The sequence below is a fragment of the Brassica napus genome, chromosome A9 (assembly GCF_020379485.1).
Source record: "Brassica napus cultivar Da-Ae chromosome A9, Da-Ae, whole genome shotgun sequence".
NCBI classification, from domain to species: Eukaryota; Viridiplantae; Streptophyta; class Magnoliopsida; order Brassicales; family Brassicaceae; genus Brassica; species Brassica napus.
The window spans coordinates 44,056,053-44,077,003 of record NC_063442.1 but is presented as its reverse complement, the minus strand read 5'-3'; the positions used below and the strand labels follow the sequence as shown (position 1 = coordinate 44,077,003).

Below are 20,951 nucleotides of genomic sequence, written 5' to 3'. Positions count from 1 at the left end.
AAACAATTAACAAAATTAAAATTAAAAATACAATTTGATTCTTCAATAGCATGAATAAATTATATGGGATACCCCACATCTTGGCCTACTTCTACTAGACTACTACACTGACCACACAGAAAAAACATTGATAACAAAAAAAAAATTAATAAAATAGAAGAAGAAAATGAGATAATATTTTAATTATTCTTTGCGTGAGCTTGAGTAAACAGTTCTTCTACTCCTGCTGCGCTTCTTCTTCCTCTTTTCTTTGTCTCTCTTTTTTCATGCTCCAGTCGAGTGCTAACTCACTCGTTTACTCCAGAATAATATATCGATTTCCGATTCAAGCTTGTTGCTCGCACTTGTTCCAAGGTTGCTTCTTCTTTTCTTTGTTACAATTGCATTATTGTTCATTTATTTTTGTTCTACATATATTTATTCACAAGAAGAAACTATACTTCAGCTGGTTAGAAGTACTTGAATTTGAGGATTTTATTTTTTTGCAAAGATCTCAAAGAAATCTTCTTTAAAGTATTTTGAAATTTAACATAATTTTTTTCATATACAAATTTAGTTAAGTTTAATTCAATAAAGAAAATCGTCTAAATTCAGATATTTACATGTATGTACTTTTGACATCATTCGTTCTTCAACCACTCACTGGCCACTGCCATGTTCTGCAGAATTAAAATCTTTTTATTTTATTCAAGTTGGAATATAACCGCTATTATTAGTTACTTTATGTTCCCTTAATTATTTGGTTTGTGTGAAGAATAATCTTTAATTAGTTGACATATCACTGCCATCACCGTATTTATCCTCTGTTCACTGAATTAATCACACTTTTTTGCTTCTTTTTCCTTTTTGCAAACCATCTTTAAGATGGCCCTCTTACACTTCTTTTATTTTCCATTCTAGTTTCACATGTAAGCACCTGTCTCTACAGAATCCAAAAGCTTCATACAGACACAAGTGTGTATCCACCAATCTCTACAGAATCTAACTCCTGATTTCTTGGTTTGTTTGCCTTCTTTCACTAGATTTTCTGAACCATTTTATCCCTTTTGTGTATGTTAAATCTCAAGTTTTGATTCATGCTCCAGGTGTCATTTCAAATAAACAAATGGTTACATAAGCTCAAGGGAAGAAACAATCAGTGCTTTTTTCATGATGACAAGAGGAGTTTCCATTGCGTTGTTATGTGTTTCTGTCTTGCTGGTCGTTACACAGGAATGTGCTGGTGAAAGTGTTCTCTCAAGAAACTCTTCTACTTCACCACCACTACCTCAGAGGCCAAGCTCTGTAAACGTTGGAGCTCTGTTTACTTATGATTCCTTCATCGGAAGAGCGGCTAAACCTGCGTTTAAAGCCGCAATGAACGATGTAAACGCTGACCAGACCGTCCTCAAGGGTACCAAGCTCAATATCGTCTTTCAAGACTCCAACTGCAGTGGATTTATAGGCACTATGGGAGGTAATAAAACTACTTCTCCTCTCTTAAAACTTGTAACAAAAATAATCATGTTTCTTTTTCATGGTTTGTAGCTTTGCAGCTGATGGAAACACAAGTGGTAGCAGCCATCGGTCCACAATCTTCAGGAATCGCTCACATGATTTCCTACGTAGCCAACGAGCTTCACGTACCTCTCTTATCATTCGCAGCAACGGATCCAACTCTCTCCTCTCTACAATACCCTTACTTCCTCCGCACCACTCAGAACGACTACTTCCAGATGCACGCCGTCGCAGACTTCATATCCTACTCCGGATGGAGACAAGTCATTGCCATATACGTCGACGACGAGTACGGTCGTAACGGTATATCTATCCTAAGCGAAGCATTGGCCAAGAAACGCTCCAAGATCTCTTACAAAGCTGCGATCACGCCCGGCGCGGAGTCCACCTCCATAGAAAGCCTTTTGGTCTCTGTTAACCTGAAGGCCTCTCGTGTTTACGTTGTCCATGTGAATCCTGACTCTGGTTTAAACGTTTTCACGGTGGCTAAGTCGCTTGGGATGATGGGAAACGGTTATGTGTGGATCGCGACGGACTGGCTACCAACATCTTTGGATTCTATGGAGCCTGTGGGCTCGGAGACGATGGATCTCTTGCAAGGAGTGGTTGCTTTTCGCCATTACACAACCGAGAGTAATATGAAAAGAGAGCTTAAAGGGAGATGGAAGAATGGCTTCAACTCATATGCATTGTATGCTTATGATTCTGTGTGGTTGATTGCTCGGGCCCTCGATGTTTTCTTTAAAGAACACAATACAATAACATTCTCCAACGATCAGAACCTGACCAAAACAAGTGATAGCAGCATTCAGTTATCAGCACTAAGCGTGTTCAACGAAGGGGAGAAGATTCTTGAGATCATTCTTGGGATGAATCATACTGGCTTGACGGGACGAATCCAGTTTGATGCAGAGAGAAACAGAGTAAACCCTGCTTACGAAGTCCTTAACATAGCAGGCACAGGTCCGCGGAGAGTGGGTTACTGGTCTAATCATTCAGGTCTCTCAGTGGTGACTCCAGAGACATTGTACTCTAAGCCTCCAAACACATCTACAGCTAACCAGCGTCTTTATGGAATCATATGGCCGGGTGAAGTGACTAAGCCTCCTCGCGGTTGGGTGTTTCCTAACAACGGAAAGCCGCTGAAAATCGCGGTGCCTAACCGTGTGAGCTATAAAGATTACGTCTCTAAAGACAAGAATCCGCCTGGTGTTAGAGGCTACTGTGTAGATGTCTTTGAAGCTGCGTTAGAGTTGCTTCCCTATCCTGTTCCTAGAAACTATATACTGTATGGAGATGGGAAGAAGAATCCTTCTTACAACAATCTAATCAATGAAGTTGTTACAGAAGTGAGTAAGCTATACAATATCAAGACCGCATGTTTCAAAAGATGTTAACCTGTCTTTTTTCTCTTTTCAGAACTTTGATGTAGCAGTAGGAGATATCACGATTACTACAAACAGGACAAGGTTTGTGGATTTCACACAGCCGTTTATAGAGTCAGGGCTTGTGGTGGTGGCTCCGGTTAAGGCGGCCAAGTCTAGTCCTTGGTCATTCCTGAAACCATTCACTATAGAGATGTGGGCTGTCACTGGAGCTTTCTTTCTCCTTGTGGGAGCTATCGTCTGGATTCTTGAACACAGATTCAACCAGGAGTTCAGAGGCCCTCCTAAGCGTCAACTCATCACCATCTTCTGGTTTAGCTTCTCCACCATGTTCTTCTCTCATAGTAAGTATACTCTTACTTCTTTGTTCCCTGAGAGGATCAGTGGATTCACACCTTTTGATCTTTCAGGAGAGAACACTGTGAGCACATTAGGGAGGCTGGTGTTAATCATATGGTTATTCGTGGTTCTCATCATCAACTCAAGCTACACAGCTAGCCTCACTTCGATCCTAACCGTTCAGCAGCTGACATCTCGGATTGAAGGAATAGATAGCTTGATACAAAGCAATGAACCAATAGGTGTTCAAGACGGCACTTTCGCTAGAAACTATCTTGTCAACGAGCTTAACATATCTCCTCACAGGATTGTTCCACTAAGAGACGAAGAACACTACCTCTCTGCTCTCCAACTCGGTCCCAAAGCCGGCGGCGTTGCAGCCATTGTAGACGAGCTTCCTTACGTCGAAGTCCTTTTGACAAACAGTAACTGCAAGTACCGTACAGTGGGACAAGTGTTCACACGCACAGGCTGGGGTTTCGCATTCCAGAGAGACTCCCCTTTAGCGGTAGACATGTCTACTGCTATCCTGCAGCTCTCTGAAGAGGGGGAGCTTGAGAAGATACACAGGAAATGGCTTAACTACAAGCACGAATGCTCTATGCAGATATCGAACGGCGAGAACTCTGAGCTTTCGCTCAAGAGTTTCTGGGGACTCTTTCTTATCTGTGGCATCACTTGCTTTGTAGCACTCACTGTTTTCTTCTGGAGGGTCTTCTGGCAGTACCAGAGGTTATTGCCAGATAGTGGGGATGAAGAGGAAAGGGCATGTGAAGTGAGTGAGTCGTCTCGATCAGGGAGAGGTTTACGAGCGCCGAGTTTCAAGGAGTTGATCAAAGTTGTGGATACGAAGGAGGCAGAGATCAAGGAGATGCTGAAAGAGAAGAGTGGTAAGAAACTCAAGAGTAGCCAAAGTGGAGCTGGGAGTTCACATTCACAACGTAGTGACATTCCTTGAAACGGATAAGATTCAGCGATTCATATAAATGACTCTGAACATACTTAGAGGATAGAAGAAACTATCATAAGATTTTGTAATAGAAAAGTGCAAGGAACCAAAAGCCAGAGATAAACTGTAAAGCTTTACCCTGATACGTAATGAAAACTCATCTTTCTTTAACTCATCATCAGAAGTAACAGAATCATCACAAGATAAAACTGAAATGAAACTCAAATATTAATTTTATTGGCATCATGATAAAGTCAGAAGATGTTGCTGATACATGAATGAAAACTTAAAATCACTATCTTAGCATTAGCGCTTACATGGTCAGATAAAAAGCTGCAAGGTAAATAAAAAAGGAGTGGGTAGTTCACTTTTCTTCAAGTTTTGCTTGTCTCTTTGGAGGTTCCAGGTCAAGGTATGTGAATGGCTCTGTTGGTTCCTCTCTGAAATAAACAAACAAGATGAATGGTGCAGAGCCTAATGATTTAAGAGCGAAGAGAAAAGGCTTAAAGGTAAACACTTTATGACCCTGTAGCCTTATTGTCAACAACAACAACAAGACTATGATCGATCATGGTAAGAGTATGAGATTGCACACATACATACCCTGGCTTAGAGCGCATGCAACGGTAGAATAGTTTAAAAGGTCCTGGAACTGTCTTAAATGGGTTTCCCTCGAAAAACGCCTGCCAAAAGATTTTAGCATATACGAGAATCATGTTCAGTGGCAAGCAAATTCAATTCCTTTAATGCATAAAAACACTATGTAAGGATCACAACAATTCCAATAGTTGCTACAAGTTGTCATCTTTCATCAATTTAAATCTCACTGACCATTTCTGGTTCGATTCGAATTAAGAGAAGCCTATAAATATCAGATTATATTGAATCTCAACAGCAAATCTTAGGAGAATACTTTGAGAGAGAGAGATCCAAAGGAAAGAATGAAAAACCTGGACGACGTCCTCGACGCGATCGTTGCAGCGGTGAGCTTTGGGCTCACGGTGACCTTCCGGTAAACCCCACGGGCTTTCTCTCCTCGGCACTGGTCTCGTCTCGCTCATCCTTTCTCTCTTACTCTGTCTTTGCTCAGCTGTTAGAAAAATTAATATTCAATACTTAACTTGACTGAACCGGAAAGAAAGACGATTTAACTGAACCGGAGATTTCCTTACGGTTTGTTAGTTCGGTTAAGTAGACCAACAGTTAGCAAAGCAGTTACATTTTTGGATATTGTATTTTTTTTTTTTGGATGTTGCATCTTTTTTTCTCATATTATTTTTGTGAATCTTTAGGCTGCTGAGCTTTGGGGAAATGATATGTTCAGGGAATGTGTCTCATTCGACCGAAAGATCCCTTGTTTTGACAAGAAGAAAGTTTGTTTGAGGGGTGAGTTTCTCATTTGATTTAGTCCTTTTTTCATCTCTTTTCTTTATGTCACAGAGTATTAATGATACTTTTCCTTGGTTGGTATCAGATTCATGATATATCTTTGGTGCAGTTTAAGCTGAAACCATAATAACCTAAAGTGTGAGCTTTCTGATAAACCAACTTTAATAGGCTTACAAAGCAATAAGCAAAGACACATAAAAAGTTTAAGAGAAATAAAACAATACTTTCAATATAAACAAAATTTAAACCCAAAAGAATACAAACTTCAAATTCTTGATTAAGGTCTTTCTAACCAAAAGCTTTGAAAGAAGTGACACAAAAAAAAAAACAAGTTGAAAAGCATCTCTGACCAAGTATGTTGCAAGGGAAGTCAATTCCCGAACCTCTTTACACCATTTGCATTGTCACTCTCAAGTAAAAAGTTTTGTCACTGCTTATAGTTTCAACAAATAAGCAGAGCAAAACTTAACACTACAATCCATAACCTTACTCAATGGTATATCTTGTAAGGTTCGCTCTTGACTCCTCCCCCTTTCAACACCAAAAAACTCTCTTCAACCGAATCATCCTCTCTGTGTTTCTTCAAGCAGTCTCACAAGACATGGAAGCTTTGATCCTCTCAACAGTGCAAGCAATCAAATTGTTCACAGTTGCAACAGATCCAAGAGACAGCTTAGCCGTTGGAACCGAGTCAACCAGAATCTGAAAAGCAACCGTCAACAACGACCCTCCTTCTCCTCCACCATTCGCATTACCATCAGGAAGTATAGCAAAACCTGATGGAAGAAGAGCTACATAGTCTGGATCACCTCCATTAAGCACTATGTTCATCGCTACAATATCCACTGGTGCATAGATCACAAATGAAGCTGTAGGGTCAGTGCAACTCTCTTGTAGAATCAGCATGTTGCTCTGGCTAGAGTTTGCACTCTGTGACATAAGATAAATATTCAAAATCATTAGCCTTGATAATATGAGTTATAACAAGAGTTCACATAATCTACTCACATTTACACGAAGGAGGGAAACACAGTTTCCTGTTTCTCTCCCATTAGCAATATGTGCCATCTCTTGTACAACTCCACCATTTGACAGAATATCCCACTGCAATGTCTCAGAAAAAATTTAAATACAGTGTTTTTAAATCCGGACCAAACCGGTGCTCAAACCAGATTTAACCGTGAAGCCGGAACAAATTCAGGTTAGATGGATAAAAACTGGATTTATTTGTAATTTGTTATCAAAATTAGTTTCATTGGTTATTTTTGTCTTTTAAATCATACAAATATTATTCAATTTTTAATTTTTTATATTTCACGGTAATAGTTAAAATTAGAATATTAACTATTAATTATATATTTGATTTTCATTTGGGTTGTAAAATTTTATTTCATAAGAGTTGTTAGAAACTAAAAGAGTTACCTCATTTCTTGAATTCTCATCTCTGAGGAAGTCAAAAACTCTCTTTGGAGGAACAGGGATCCCAAACGAAGTAGCTGCACTAAGAACAATACCCGGAGGCCTTCCAGGATCATCCACACTTTTTCTAGTCATCACTCTAACATCTTCAGCTCCTGTACCAGACAATGTAGTCCAAGTGTGAGCTGTTGAAGCACTCACTCCTGCACAAAAGCTTATAACCATCCTCTCCGCCAGTTTCAGCATACTCCTCCTCCCTTCTTGGTTAGTTATCACTGTACATTCATCAGTATAGTACACTATAACTCTGCTTCTAAATTTTATTATGAGAGATTACTTGTGAAACAAGGGATATGTTTATACCGCCAACTTCTCCTGAAGAAATGTTTGTAGCCATGACGCTAGCTAACCTCTCGCATTGGCGGTCTAGAATAGCTACCCAGCGTTTAGCACCAAAGGCGTGACCAGTACTAACCATGTGTTTATACAAATCATGAACTCCTCTGTCATCAACTTCCACATGTTCCACCCAAGTCAGCTTGGAGTATCCATTAGGCATTTCTTGAATCAAACACCCTGAAGCTCGCCGCCTGCACCTAACCGGTGGATTTGGCTGGAGACTATCCAAGGAAATATCCACAACAGCCCATGAACCATCTGCTTGTTGTTTACAGTAACGTGCGAAATACGTTTCCCTGGTCGGTACTAACGGTGTTGGAACTTGAAACTCTGCAGTCATCTGACAAAACAAAGTGGTTACTTGACTTCCAAGTCTTTGTTTAGTTTTAGGTTTACATTATTACAGCAGAGTTAAGACAAAATAAATTTACCACTTGAAGAGCTCCATTATAGTTTCCTGCAACTCCAGTCGATAAAACAGCTAACGTCATCGCTCTAGAAACCATCCCCGCAAACACCATTGACCATTGATTCTGCATTACCGTACCAATGTTAAAAAAAGAACTCTTACGTATAGAAGATTTTTTATAACATGTAAAATGAAATTGAGTATTACCACATCCATGAGAATCTCAACGATATTAATATGATTCATGATCACAACCACGCTTTCTCGTGAGGCTTCGGATCTAAATCCAGCTGGTTTAGGTCCGATTCCTCTAGGAAACGTCCGTGCATATTCTTCTTCGTCGAAAACCAAACTATTCCACAATGGCTCGTCCACTTGAACCATCCTAATGAGCTCTTCCATTGCAGCCACGGCTAAGTCGATGATCACTGGTTTATCAGATTCTGTTGGTGCAGTGATGCACTTGAACTGATCTGTTGGGTTGTTTCCATAAACATCTCCAAAATTTCCCATGGCGAGTTCTAGAGGACGTGGTGGAAGAGGAGGTGGAGACATGAGAGGATAGTTTGAGACTGGCTTTCCTACGTACTTGGCTGCTATGGCTGATATTCGATCGATCTAGATGACAAAACAAGAAGATAATATGCTTCATATATAAGTTTTGTGTCACAAAAAAAACTAACATTATTAGTTATCTAATAACTTTTCCTATTATCAAACTTTCTTTATTTCTGTAAGCTAATATGTTATAAGATTAGATATTTTCCCACAGAAATATATATTTAAACTTTTCTTGAAAAGTAAATATGCTTCAGTTCTTGATCAATATTTATTTTTGTTGATTAATTCACATACCTCTTCTCTTAATCGAGCATTTTCGAGACGGAGTTGGTGTTCGTCGAAGGACATTTCTCCAATGGCAGTTGGACCACCACAATTAGGACAAGAAGCGTTTGCAAGAGCCTCTCGATATCTAAGGTTGTCTCCTCGAAGCTTCTCGTTTTCCGCCCGAAGATGCGAGTTCTCATGTCGCTCGTGGTGATTCTGCATGCGAGAATAAATTCATTTTCTGTTGTCTCCATATTATTTTTATATAATTAATTGGTTTCTCCTTTGCTTTTGTTGCTGTTAATCATGTATAATTAAATTAGAAAACTATAGTTTCTAATTTAAGAAAAACGAAGCAACAAATGATTTTTACTAAAAGAGGAAAAATATAGGTATTATACATACATAAATCGGTAGCACAAACAAAAACATATACATAATACGCTTGTGTACACGTATTGTGTTTCCCCATATTTGCATAACGTAAGCACATGATTCCAAAACGTTTCAAATGGTTCTAACTTAGTTATTAAATGGGCAAGTTTTTTTTTAACTAAAGAGCTTTATATGGCTGAATACGCCAAGGATATAGTTTAGCGAAGAAAAACTTTTCAATTGAAAAAAGTACTTGAGAAAAAGTATACAAAAGTCAATTGTTTGGTGAACAAAAAAAAGGGCAATTGTTTTAACTAACTACATTTTAAATCTGCCAAAGTTCTGCCAGAATCAATGTAGTAAATTCTATATCAACCACCAAAGATTTTCTCATTCGTTAATTAGGCCTATATTATATATCATGATATTCCCTAATTATATACTAAAATTGAGTGTGATAGAGATCAGATGCATAGGTCTGACGTCTAAAGCATAAACATAAGCTTTTCAATATATATACATCAAAATTATCTTATGTATATCCAGAAATGTATGTGGACATAAGAGTATATATATACCTTCATTTGGGTGCGTTTGTTTTGGAACCAGAACTTGACCTGAAGAGGTTCCAAACCCAATTCACGGCTCAGTTGTTTCCTTTGCTTGTCATCCGGGTGAGGACACTCTTTGAAGAATCTATTTATCCACCAAAATAATAATATTAAATTAATTGTCAAAAATGAAAAACGTTTTTTTCGAATAAGTAAAACATGAAATTTATGAGTGAATAATATGCATATACGCTTCCATCTCCTGGATCTGAAGTTGTGTGTGTCTATGATATCGTTTCTTCTTATTGGGATGAAGAGGATCTTGATCATTTCCTGATCCTCCTTCTTGATTCTCACTTCCCGATTTAGTATTCGCACTGTCGAATTCATCGTCCCGAAGAAATCCTTCATTGTTATTGTTGTTGACTTCATGGTTGTAGTTGTGGTTATTGCTATCTTCGTTGTTCATAGCTGCAAGCAACATATTTGGCTCGAACATCTTGTTTATGCTGGAAACTGAAAGCAAACCCTATAAAAACAAAAGTAGCAGAACGTTTTGTGAGATGTCAAAAAATTAGGGTTTCTTCTTAGGTACGAGTCGAGTCAAGTCAAGAAGAAGATAAATTTCACCAATATTGTGAAAAATGTATGGCAATACTTTATCCACGTGAACAATTATAATATTTTGGAGTTTTCTATCTTCCTCTTGAAGATGTTACAAAAGGATATAGGCAAATTGAAAAACGAAGAAATTGCAGATGCTTGTAGGAAACAAAGGACCCACTAATTGAAAGCAAAAGAAGGAAGAGCCTTTCAGAAAAAAAAAACAAAAATAAAACATCACACTCATATATTAATATGCTATTAAATAACCAACCAAAAATAATGAATTTCACAAATTCCAAATTATTCAAACCTCCCCATTTTTTTGCGTTCTAGAAAAAACTAACCAGCAGGTTAAAACTATAACTTTAAAACGGACTAAGAATTGTATGTAGTAGTGTACATGAAAAATCACTTAATAATTCAATTTTGATGTATAATGATTTGTGTTGTTCAAAAAAAAAAGATGTATAATGATTTGTAATATTTGATTTAGAGTAAACCATTTAAATTCCATTTTTATAATAGAATATTGATTATTTAGGAGAGAGGAAAGAGAAAGCTAAAAGAGAAATTTTGGACTCATTTGTTAGCAAGCATATTGTAATCATTAGCAGGTTTTGAAATTGTTGTTCAAATAAAAATCTCTTTTTGCAACTTTTAGAACTTTTTTTTGCTTAAATATTTTTTAAGAACCTGAAATGAAAAATATAATTATGTGCACGGTGCGAGGGACCAACATAGAAGTTATTATACAACTTACAGCCAACGTGACATAAGGCCTGGGTGATTTATTGAATTTCTCCAGCTATATTTTAGTATCATCATCGTATATATATAACATTTTTATTTTACACATAAGTGATAAATATATGTATGCATATAATCTATATACACGTTTTATATATGATAACAAACGTATGGTATAAAGATGACATACAAAGAGAATACAAACCTTTAACCTCAATTCTTCCTCTTTAATGTTGTTGAGAAATTCATATGCAAATGAACTAAAACAAAAAAAAAACAGATATTTGAAAGCCAGAAAACAAGACAAGAGATGAATTGCAATAATATTGGCGTATTTCATCTTTAAAACAATAATTTAGTAATCAATTAATGTTAAAGAATGAAAATTAAGACGGAAAATAAATGACTAACTCTAAACAATCAACACATACGCGATATATTTGATTGTAAAATCATCATGAAAATGAGAGTCTTATGAAGAGGCTGATAAATTTTAGTGGAATGATCCAACCCGTTAGACAAAGTAAAAAAAAAGATTATATTCAAATATTACGATAAACTACCTAAATATCACCAGAGAAATGATGAGGTGCTCGAAACATACACTGCGAGGAAGAAGCGAAGAAACCCTAGAGGGAGAGAGAGAGGAGTGAATCGATATCGATATCGATGTCTGGTCCGAGATTTGTTTGCCGGAAAACCAGTGATGGTTTTGTGAAGCGGTTTTTGGCGAAGTGTTTGAAAGGTAGGTACAAATCTTAGAGAGAGAGAGAGAGGAAAGTGAGAGAGAAGTAATGGCAGAGGGTATTGAGAGAGAAGTAATGGCAGAGGGTATTGAGAGGGTGCGATGAAATTAAATGGTGAGAGAGGGACACTTAATTATCCTACACGCTTTTAGAGAGAGAGCGCGATCGAACGGAGATAGATAATGTTACAATCGGAATTTCTTATTTAATTAATAAATTTTAGGACATTTAAATTTTATAATAAATATATATATATGGATAAATTTTTTTTTTTGTAAAACATAAGTTAAACTAGTTATACTAAAGCGTGCAGTTATGCTCTTTAAATACAAATCATCGGACCCATTAAAAAGTGATCATTTATAATTTTAACTCATGCATTATGTAGTTACGCTCTTTATCACGCGAAGATAAATAAAGATACTGCGTGTTTACTTCATTATCCAGTAGGCAGTAAGCTATTACACACAAGTTTACGCTCATTTCCATGTCAAACGAGTTTAAATATATAAACTTACCAAGACAAATACTATAGCTAATTTCTGATTTGTATCACGCGTATATAGATGGAGCTGAACATATATGATGATAGGGTGGCGAGTAGTTTCTTAGCATTAAATGTTAACACAGAGGCTGCATGGCTTGGCCCATTTACTGCTCCCATGCCTCTCTTGCACTTAACCTCCTCTTCCTTCGTACTCCCCTCCCTACTAGGGGTGGGCACTTTACCCGATATCCGAAGTGGCACTCGAACCCGATCCGAAAAACCCGAACCGAAATCCGAACCGAAGTAGCAAAATACCCGAACGGGTATTGAATAAGGAGAGATTGGATACCCGAACCCGAACGGATAATATCCGAACCCGAATGGATATCCGAAGATAACCGAACATATATTTAATTAACCTTATATTTCTAGTTTATATCTCTCTTTTTATATAAAATATTTATATTGATACTACACATACTTTAAGTTCATATGATATACATACAATTTCGGAAAAAAATGATTTGCTACTCACTTAAAATGTATGTCAAGTTTTTTATCTCAAAAATTAACAAAAAGTTACATCCAAAATTAAAAAAAAAGTAACTAAATTAATGTCTTTTTAGTTTTAAAATGTTATGTCCAAATCTATTAACCATTCAATCTATTAAAAATAAAAAATTAGTTAACTGAAAGTTATATTTTAAATACAACAAACTTGAGAAATGAAAATTTTAATTTTTTTTTTTCAAAATCTAAATATCCGAACCCGATCCGAAATAACCGAATCCGAACTAAAAATACCCGAACCCGACCCGAAGTACAGAAATACCCGAACGGGTTCTAGACCTCTATACCGAAATACCCGAAAATCCGAAATACCCGATCCGAACCCGAACGGGTACCCGAACGCCCACCCCTACTCCCTACTAACAAAAACTAATAATTCAATGCCTAACATTTGCGTTTTTTTTTCCTGTTACTTTTATAAATGTTAAATTCAAAAGAACTGCTACATATACATATACAAAAACTGCTATAAGGTCAGCGCAGAAAAAATGATACGTAATAGATGTTGGAAGCGATCATCACGAATATAATAGATCGTTTGAATTTTTTTTTTTTTTTTTTTTGAAAATAGATCGTTTGAATTTTGAACTGAGGCTATCGATGTTTTGTTTGCTCATCGTGTATTCGTGTGAACATGTTTACTGTTTTGGTGTTATGCTATATTAATTTTTCAGCGTGGTAAAATAGACAATTCTCACATATATATGTATCATACATAATACATGTCTTTAAAAAATGGAAATATGATCTAAGGTTTTTTTTTTGAAAAAAATTATATTAAGAAAACCATAGTGGTTTATATATCTCTTTTTTTCCTTGCAGCATCCTTCTGGTCAATCAAACGGGTAGAATGTTTTTTGGATTTAGCTAATTTTTGTTGGTGGAAAAAGGATGGTTTTGAAATAAATTAAAAAATCGTGGTTAATTTTGTATTCTGCTTTCTAGATGGGCCACAAGACCGAAATAAGTTTTAGGCCCGTCATATTTTATAGAAAGGATCCACAATCACAACTAGCAAGTTCCGGACAGTCTTTAGGTTGTTACTTGTCCCACAAGAGAGTGCAATGCATTAAGCCATATGAGTTTCCAATTACTAAATATAGCAACTTGGAAGATTTTCTAAATAATGTAAGAACGTGGATTCCACATACGATAAGTATTTTTCAACTCTGAGAGCTAAGGACAATAAAATACCTCCTTCTAACTACATGTTGTCCAAAGTCAATAGCTTTTCAAAGTGCAAAAGATTATTTGAACACTTCTTAGTCGTTGCATGATTTTGAGTTGTTCTTGTTTTTGTGAAAATTTAATATTCAACCACAAACAAAAATAGAAAAGATAGTGGAGTCCGTGCAATGTCCTCCTCCTTCTATGTTTTTCAAATCTAAATTAAGAAAGAGAGGAATACTGCAAATGGGTTTAACTAAATCCCACTTGACACTTCTCCATGGAAGTTTTCAATGTCTCTGGATGATCTATAAAAGGCTTACGAGTCTCTCATTCATCTTCATCTCCAAGCTAGCTAGTTCTTACCTTTCTTCTGTAATACTCAACAAAACAAACGAGCTAAGAAAGAGGAGGAGAGATAGAGTAATGGCGATCAAGAACCTTCTTGTCCTTGCGGTTCTTCTGAGCGTTATTGGAGTTTCAGTTGCTAACCCTAAGGGTCTTGACCTTAACTACTACAAACACCGGTGTCCTGATGCAGAAGCCATTGTACGTCGTACCACAGTTCAGTATGTTTCTCGCCAGACGAGCCTTGCTGCCGCACTTCTAAGGATGCATTTTCATGATTGTTTCGTCAGAGTAAGCTTACTTCACTTCTCTGCTTTTTGAAACTATATATATGAAAAACAATGCTAACTCTTGTTATGTTCTATAGGGATGTGATGGTTCCATTCTTCTGAAATCTCCAACCAAGGATGCAGAAAGAGATGCTATCCCTAACTTGTCTGTTAGAGGCTACGAAGTGGTCGATGCTGCCAAGGCAGCCCTAGAGAAGAAGTGTCCCGGTGTGGTTTCTTGTGCTGATGTTCTTGCCTTAGTCGCCAGAGACGCAGTCTTAGTGGTAACATTTTTTTGCACTTGGAATGAGTTGTAGCTTTATATAATTTAATTTAGAACTAATGTATAATTTTTTGTTGTAGAAATTTGGTTGTGAATTTGAAAAGATTTAATTATTTACCAGAAAATTTTCTAAAATCAAAACATGAGTGTTCTAGGTATTTTGATTTCTAAAGCTAAAAGAAAAAAAAAAATCTGTAGCTTTAAAAAAATATTTCTAAACCGTGATTAGAAGAGATTTGTGCTTTCGCAAGTATTTTGGCTGCAGAAATATTTTACTCACACTTCTAAAACAATTTTAATGCTCCTTTTACAGATCAACGGACCATGGTGGCCGGTTCCATTGGGCAGGAGGGATGGACGCATCTCAAGAAAATCTGAGGTTAATTTACCATCCCCATTCGCCGGAATAGCTGCATTGAAAAAGAACTTCTTCGACAAGGGTCTTAACACTAAAGACCTAGTCGTTCTCTCAGGTATATACATTTTTCCTTGAAGTTGACAATCTGATGTCACCATGAAAGCTGAATTATAATGGTTTCTCGCGCAGGAGCTCACACCATTGGGATATCAAACTGCGGTCTCATTAACAGCCGTATCTACAACTTCACCGGGAAAGGCGATTTTGATCCTTCAATGAACCCTAGCTACGTTAGGGCATTGAAGAAAAGGTGCAAGCCAACTGATTTCAGGACCTCATTGGAGATGGACCCAGGCAGTGTCAAGAAGTTTGACTCTCACTACTTTAACATTGTGGCTCAGAAGAAGGGTTTGTTTACATCTGACTCAACACTTCTTGATGACGCTGAGACCAAAACGTACATTGACACGCAAGTTTCTACTGCTGGATCCTCATTCAACAAAGATTTCTCCGAGTCAATGGTTAAACTCGGGTTCGTTGAAATCCTCACCGGGAACAAGGGAGAGATCAGGAGGAAATGTGCCTTCGTGAACTGAGTTTCATCAACATAATATAAGAGCTCTCTCTCTCTTTTGATGATTGATTCAAAATTTTCTCAATAATTATTTGTATCGTATGTTTTTTCCTTCCTTCAAGTCTGTTTTCAGGACAAGAGTATTTCATTTTTCTTTGTATGATGTTTTGGAATCTCAAGTTTCTTTGAATATTTTTTTTTTTTTTTTTTTTGGTCAAAAAGTTTCTTTGAATATTCATATTCTCTTATAAGTTGCTTAATCATTTCGCTACAAACAACCAGAAATCTTTCCTTCTCGTTGATATTATCATATCAAATCTTCTTCTTTTTTGTAACAGATATCAAATATTTAAAGCCAAATATACATTTTCCCTCCATTAGGTTGGTACTAATTAAATAGGCGTCATGAGGAAAGCCATTTTGCCGTCTTAATCTTTCCTTATGAGTTCTCATGGTTCCAAAACTTTCTGGTGTGAAGGGTGTGTGAAATGTCACTTGAGTTAAGTCCTTATCCCTTATATATTAAAGGAGAAGCATTGTAATAAATGCATTCACACTATAATAGACACGTGGCAGCCTCACAATGATTTGATAATAAGTATGCTAACGCGTTCACACTATATTCATAAATGTGTTCACACTATGTATTTTGTGTTTTTTTTAATATAAAACTCACATACATGGTTCTAATAAAACTCTGGATTTTTTGGTTCGAATAAAAATAGATAACGAATCAAAAGCCAAATTGTATATATATATATATTATTTTTATTGTTTACGGATAAAGTTGAGCAAAATATTCATAAATTTTGATTCGATTTGTTATCAGTTTTGATTTGAACCAAAAAATCAGGATATTCGTAACTCTACGAAACAAATCAAATACTAATATTTTTAGGAACATATATCTAATTCGATCTGTTATATGCATATATATACATATGTGTTATATATTATACTTTATATCAGTTTTACAATATTTTTATGAATAAAATTTATTATATTAGGTACTAGAATTTAAAAGTTAAATAATGTTTTAATTTTGTAATAAAATGTTATTATTAAAATTTTCAGTTCTTTTTAAAATTTTATTTTATTTACGGATAAATCGGAAATTCTTTAAAATTCTAAAATATTTTGGATATCCGAGTCACTAAATATCTAGGTGGCTAAAGATCGAATCGACACGAATGCTTCCAAATACCCAGATATTCGATATGTGTCCACCCCTATTTACGGATACAATTTTATTTTCTTTATATAAAAAATGACTAATGTCAAGGCCTTTTTATTTTAAATTAATTTTAATTTTATCTTTCATGTACTATTTTCAATAAAAATATCATTTAATAATAATTAACAATATCTTTATATATTTGTCAACTATTTTTATATACTTTTTACATACACATACATGTGCACCTTGATCTGAGCACCTGGTAACTAAGTATTCACCACAACTGAATCATCTAATTTTTTTGAAAGTTGAATTATTTTTTCTTAATGCTTCTTTCACTACTGACCAAATTGTAGTGAAATGATTTGTTTTAATAATTTTTTTTTCTTAAATTATTATCTGTTTAGAAACTATAATATGAAACTATTGGTTCGACATGACGACTATCTAAAATTCATAACATGAAAATAAATAAATAATATTAATTTTTGGTTTTTACTGAAAAAATAAAAAAAATCAAACATTTTAACGGAATAAACTAAAATGAATAATAATTTATAATAATAGTTATATTTTAGAAGATTAAATTAAAAAAAAAACTTAAAACCGAATCAAAATCAAGATTAAACAGATTTAATGTATTTTTATTAAAAATAACAAAACTCATAATCACATCCCGCGCAAGGCGCGGGTTATTACCTAGTTCCCATGTAAATAAAAGGTTGAAACCATTGTGTAACATTGATACGTGGTTTGGCTCTATTTTGCTTCAAATTCGGTTTTCTAATAAAAGTGTATTTCTAATATATACCTTTTCGATATCTGGTTATCAATATCAAGCCAAAGAGAAACAAACATTTTCACACAAACGATTATTGTTACTCATTATAGATAAGGAAGAAATACATGACTTATTCTAAAATTCAAAGACAACAAACGTCCATGGGAAAACGACTTGATGAAAGAAATAAAGAACAGAGCAAGCAGATAGCGTTTTAGAACATCAATCATCAGAAAATCTCTGATCATTGATTCAAAAACAAAGAACTTCCGTCCAAAAAGTGCTTAAATGAAGAAATAAAGGAACATCATAAGCAGAAAGCGTTTTAGGGTTTCAATCATCTAAAGAAAACCGATAACCATCCAAATTAGTTAACGCGATCGCATTGGTTCCTGATCTCACCCTGATCCCCGGTAAGAACACCGACGAAACCGAGTTTAACCATTGAGTCGGAGAAATCTTTGTTGAAGTAAAACCCATTTAACAACACCTGCTTCTGAATGTAGAGGTTGGTTTCCCAGTCATCGAGAAGTGTTGAATCAGATATGAACAAACCCTTCTTCTCAGCCACAGCGTTAAAGTAGTGAGAGTCAAATTTATCGACACTCGTTGGGTCCATATCCACGCTGGTCGTAACATCTGTTGGCTGGCACCTTTTCTTCAGTTCCGCAACGTAGTTAGGGTTCATCGCTGGGTCAGAATCGCCCTTACCCGTGAAGTTATAGATACGACTGCTGATGAGACCGCAAGAAGATACACCAATGGTGTGAGCCCCTGCTCAAGAAATAATTTATAGTCAGCTTATCACATCCTTGAGAGCCCTAAAAGAATATTTGTATAGAAATACCTGAGAGGACGACAAGGTCTTTAGTGTTAAGACCCTTGTCGGCGAAGTTCTTCTTCAGTGTCGTTACGTTGGCAAAAGGAGATGGTAAGTTAGCCTCGGAAATATTCGAGACGCGTCCGTCCCTCCTCCCCAATGGAACAGGCCACCATGGTCCTTTTATCTAACAATAAAGGAAAAAACCAATGAATTAGCAAAATAAGTTAGAACGTACAACAATGTTATGGTTTTAGCAAGATTTAGGAAGTAATAAACATTTTAGTTAAAAGAATCAACAATTTTGAGACTATGCAACAACGTATAATTGTCCTTAAATATTTTTAAATTATATTTACGGCGAATGCTGTATTCGGTTATGTCAAGAACCAGCTATGGGTTTTGGGACGAGAATATCAAGTAGAATACAAAAATGTTACCGCTAAAACAGCATCTCTAGCAACCAAGGCAAGAATATCAGCGCAAGAAACAACACCAGGACACTCGCTCTCGAGCACTGACTTGACAGTGTCGACCACTTCGTAGCCTCTCAGTGACAAGTTGGGGATAGCGTCTCTTTCGGCATCATTGTTTGGTGATTTAATAAGAACAGAACCATCACATCCCTATTAAGGCACATGAATGAAAAAAGAAGAAAAGAGTTGGCACGGTCTCTTATTCATAAACAAACACTACGATAAAAAGGATTGGATGTGAGTCTATCCACCCATGACTCCTCTCTTACTCTGACAAAACAGTCGTGAAAATGCATCCTCAGAAGCGCAGCAGCAAGAGTTGGGTCCTTATAGATATAGTGATATGTGACATTGCGGACAATGTCTTCCATTTGTGGACAGTTGTTGTAGCGGTAGTAGCCTTCGTATAGATCACCGCCAAAGGAAACTCCAACAACGCCAAGAAGAACCACAAGGGCAAGTAAGTTCTTGAGTGCCATTGCTGTCTCTCTTCTTTGTTGAGTAATAGGCCGAGTTTAGGGATGAAGAAAAAGAAGAAAGTCTCACGCATTTTATAGATCACTGGAGGGCGTTTGAAAAAATTCAATTGCCATATTAATATGTTTCTTTTAACCAAAAAAATGAAAAAAAAACATCGGTTTCTTGGTAGAATTTGACGAACATTGCAGGCCTCCACGATGTTTCCCATTCTTGTTTGAATTATATTTTGCTCTCTATTGACTTTTTTTAGTTAAGTTCTGTTTTTCATTAGTAGAATAGTATTCTTAAACCAATGATATGTTTTAAACCTCAAATAATATATAATACTAAATGTAAAACTTGAAAATAATATTATCTTGCTTGTCATGTGTGTTACACACGTTCACATTCGTCGCCTGCATATCTTTTTTTCATCTCTTCCATCATCTGCCTCCACCATCCTCTTTAGTTACCCATCAACTTTAATCTTCAACAATCAATATTCCTAACGGTAAATATCTGAAATTTATATTCTTGTTTTTAAGATCAAATACAATAAAATAAAATCTCTCAAAATCTTAGAGCATAAACCAAAATTGAAGCAGAGACAAATCATTTGAGTTTCGATCAGCCCACATAAATGACATTTTCTCATACAAAACCACATTTTGTGGACTCAAGGTCACATTTATCAAATTTTTGTTACCTATCTAGCTAGACTTTCACAATAATGGCAATCACATAAGTTCATCTAATTATAGTCACAATTTTTTTTTGGAGTGTGAAAGTTAAGTTATAGCTGTGATTTAAATTGGTTCTAAACTGGTGTCATGAGAAAAGTCATTTTCCCCTCTTAAAACATCTTCAACAAGAATCATCAATTTAAAAATGGTTGATCTTCGATATAAAGATCTGAGAACGGGTTGCTCCAACAAATAGAAAACTGTAGAAATATATCTTTGACTTTTTCGTATTTTAAATTTAATCTTCAACCTTAATAATAATTAATTATAAGATTTAATTTTTTATAAATAAAGTAAAAATGCAAAACACAATATTTTTAATTCATCAATGGACATTTTTGTTTCACCAAAATGACAAAATCAAAATTTTAAAAAAGAAAATACATCAAATAGAGAGAAAACTTACGAAATTGTCTAATTGTGTATGCATAATATTTATAATTTACATAATATAATTTATATTAATGATTCTGATTTAATTTTAAGATATTTATAAGTTTTTATGTACTAATATATATATATATATATATATATATATTGAATATTAAGTGAAGTATAATTATAAGGATTAATTAAAGTGATACAAAAGTTAGTATTAATAGAATTATATATAAATTACATAATTATAGAGTAACATGAAAATTAAATAGTGTTTTGAATAATGTTAAACTATTTAGAACCTTAAAGTTTGTATTTGAGAGTTTGAAGTTAGCCAAAATCTCAAATTTTGAATGTTTCATGGGAGATACTCTAAGTATAAGCTTCCTTCAAAAAAATGAGGCAACAAAAAAAACTCAAAT

At 35.4% G+C, this 20,951-nt stretch overlaps 4 protein-coding genes and 1 pseudogene across 6 annotated transcripts; 2 read left to right on the top strand and 3 right to left on the bottom strand.

Annotated features, from left to right (window-relative positions):
• The first annotated feature begins 105 nt into the window (after window positions 1–105).
• On the top strand, window positions 106–4,341 carry LOC106369228 (glutamate receptor 3.4). Of its 2 annotated transcripts, XM_048741952.1 has the most exons (6): window positions 106–354; window positions 901–999; window positions 1,086–1,456; window positions 1,528–2,846; window positions 2,917–3,226; window positions 3,293–4,341. In XM_048741952.1, the coding sequence occupies exons 3-6, from the start codon at window positions 1,150–1,152 to the stop codon at window positions 4,177–4,179; spliced, it is 2,823 nt and encodes a 940-aa protein (XP_048597909.1). In that variant the 5' UTR covers window positions 106–354; window positions 901–999; window positions 1,086–1,149; the 3' UTR covers window positions 4,180–4,341. The 2 variants fall into 2 exon arrangements, with proteins under 2 accessions (XP_048597909.1, XP_048597910.1); XM_048741953.1 differs by lacking the exon at window positions 901–999 and having other exon boundaries at window positions 108–354.
• A 44-nt stretch (window positions 4,342–4,385) lies between these two features.
• Window positions 4,386–5,369, bottom strand: LOC106369229. The gene is made up of 3 exons (XM_013809350.3): window positions 5,121–5,369; window positions 4,774–4,853; window positions 4,386–4,610 (listed from the first exon to the last, which is right to left on the bottom strand). Exons 1-3 carry the CDS (start codon window positions 5,229–5,231, stop codon window positions 4,535–4,537), a joined length of 267 nt encoding a protein of 88 aa, XP_013664804.2. The 5' UTR covers window positions 5,232–5,369; the 3' UTR covers window positions 4,386–4,534.
• A 398-nt stretch (window positions 5,370–5,767) lies between these two features.
• Window positions 5,768–11,749, bottom strand: LOC106369226 (homeobox-leucine zipper protein HDG2). 2 transcript variants are annotated; one of them, XM_013809342.3, is made up of 11 exons: window positions 11,498–11,732; window positions 11,099–11,153; window positions 9,792–10,069; window positions 9,568–9,685; window positions 8,642–8,830; window positions 7,994–8,404; window positions 7,809–7,910; window positions 7,342–7,717; window positions 6,982–7,253; window positions 6,568–6,663; window positions 5,768–6,489 (listed from the first exon to the last, which is right to left on the bottom strand). In XM_013809342.3, the coding sequence occupies exons 3-11, from the start codon at window positions 10,037–10,039 to the stop codon at window positions 6,142–6,144; spliced, it is 2,160 nt and encodes a 719-aa protein (XP_013664796.2). In that variant the 5' UTR covers window positions 10,040–10,069; window positions 11,099–11,153; window positions 11,498–11,732; the 3' UTR covers window positions 5,768–6,141. The 2 variants fall into 2 exon arrangements, with proteins under 2 accessions (XP_013664796.2, XP_013664795.2); XM_013809341.3 differs by lacking the exon at window positions 11,099–11,153 and having other exon boundaries at window positions 11,498–11,749.
• Window positions 11,750–14,154: 2,405 nt separating this feature from the next.
• Window positions 14,155–15,900, top strand: LOC106420046 (peroxidase 1-like). The gene is made up of 4 exons (XM_013860881.3): window positions 14,155–14,502; window positions 14,579–14,764; window positions 15,077–15,236; window positions 15,311–15,900. The coding sequence occupies exons 1-4, from the start codon at window positions 14,167–14,169 to the stop codon at window positions 15,715–15,717; spliced, it is 1,089 nt and encodes a 362-aa protein (XP_013716335.2). The 5' UTR covers window positions 14,155–14,166; the 3' UTR covers window positions 15,718–15,900.
• Window positions 15,901–17,729: 1,829 nt separating this feature from the next.
• On the bottom strand, window positions 17,730–19,514 carry LOC106420072 (annotated as a pseudogene).
• Between the last annotated feature and the right edge of the window lie 1,437 nt (window positions 19,515–20,951).

Coding starts and splice junctions, on each gene's coding strand:
- LOC106369228 (XM_048741952.1), top strand. CDS start 1,150: ATGATGACAAGAGGAGTTTCCATTGCGTTGTTATGTGTTTCTGTCTTG. Junction 2,847..2,916: donor TCAATGAAGTTGTTACAGAA/GTGAGTAAGCTA, acceptor TTCTCTTTTCAG/AACTTTGATGTAGCAGTAGG. Junction 3,227..3,292: donor CACCATGTTCTTCTCTCATA/GTAAGTATACTC, acceptor TTGATCTTTCAG/GAGAGAACACTGTGAGCACA.
- LOC106369229 (XM_013809350.3), bottom strand. CDS start 5,231: ATGAGCGAGACGAGACCAGTGCCGAGGAGAGAAAGCCCGTGGGGTTTA. Junction 4,854..5,120: donor GCGTCGAGGACGTCGTCCAG/GTTTTTCATTCT, acceptor ATCTTTTGGCAG/GCGTTTTTCGAGGGAAACCC. Junction 4,611..4,773: donor TGCATGCGCTCTAAGCCAGG/GTATGTATGTGT, acceptor TGTTTATTTCAG/AGAGGAACCAACAGAGCCAT.
- LOC106369226 (XM_013809341.3), bottom strand. CDS start 10,039: ATGTTCGAGCCAAATATGTTGCTTGCAGCTATGAACAACGAAGATAGC. Junction 7,718..7,808: donor ATAATGGAGCTCTTCAAGTG/GTAAATTTATTT, acceptor TTGTTTTGTCAG/ATGACTGCAGAGTTTCAAGT. Junction 6,664..6,981: donor ATGAGAATTCAAGAAATGAG/GTAACTCTTTTA, acceptor GAGACATTGCAG/TGGGATATTCTGTCAAATGG.
- LOC106420046 (XM_013860881.3), top strand. CDS start 14,167: ATGATCTATAAAAGGCTTACGAGTCTCTCATTCATCTTCATCTCCAAG. Junction 14,765..15,076: donor CCAGAGACGCAGTCTTAGTG/GTAACATTTTTT, acceptor CTCCTTTTACAG/ATCAACGGACCATGGTGGCC. Junction 15,237..15,310: donor AGACCTAGTCGTTCTCTCAG/GTATATACATTT, acceptor TTTCTCGCGCAG/GAGCTCACACCATTGGGATA.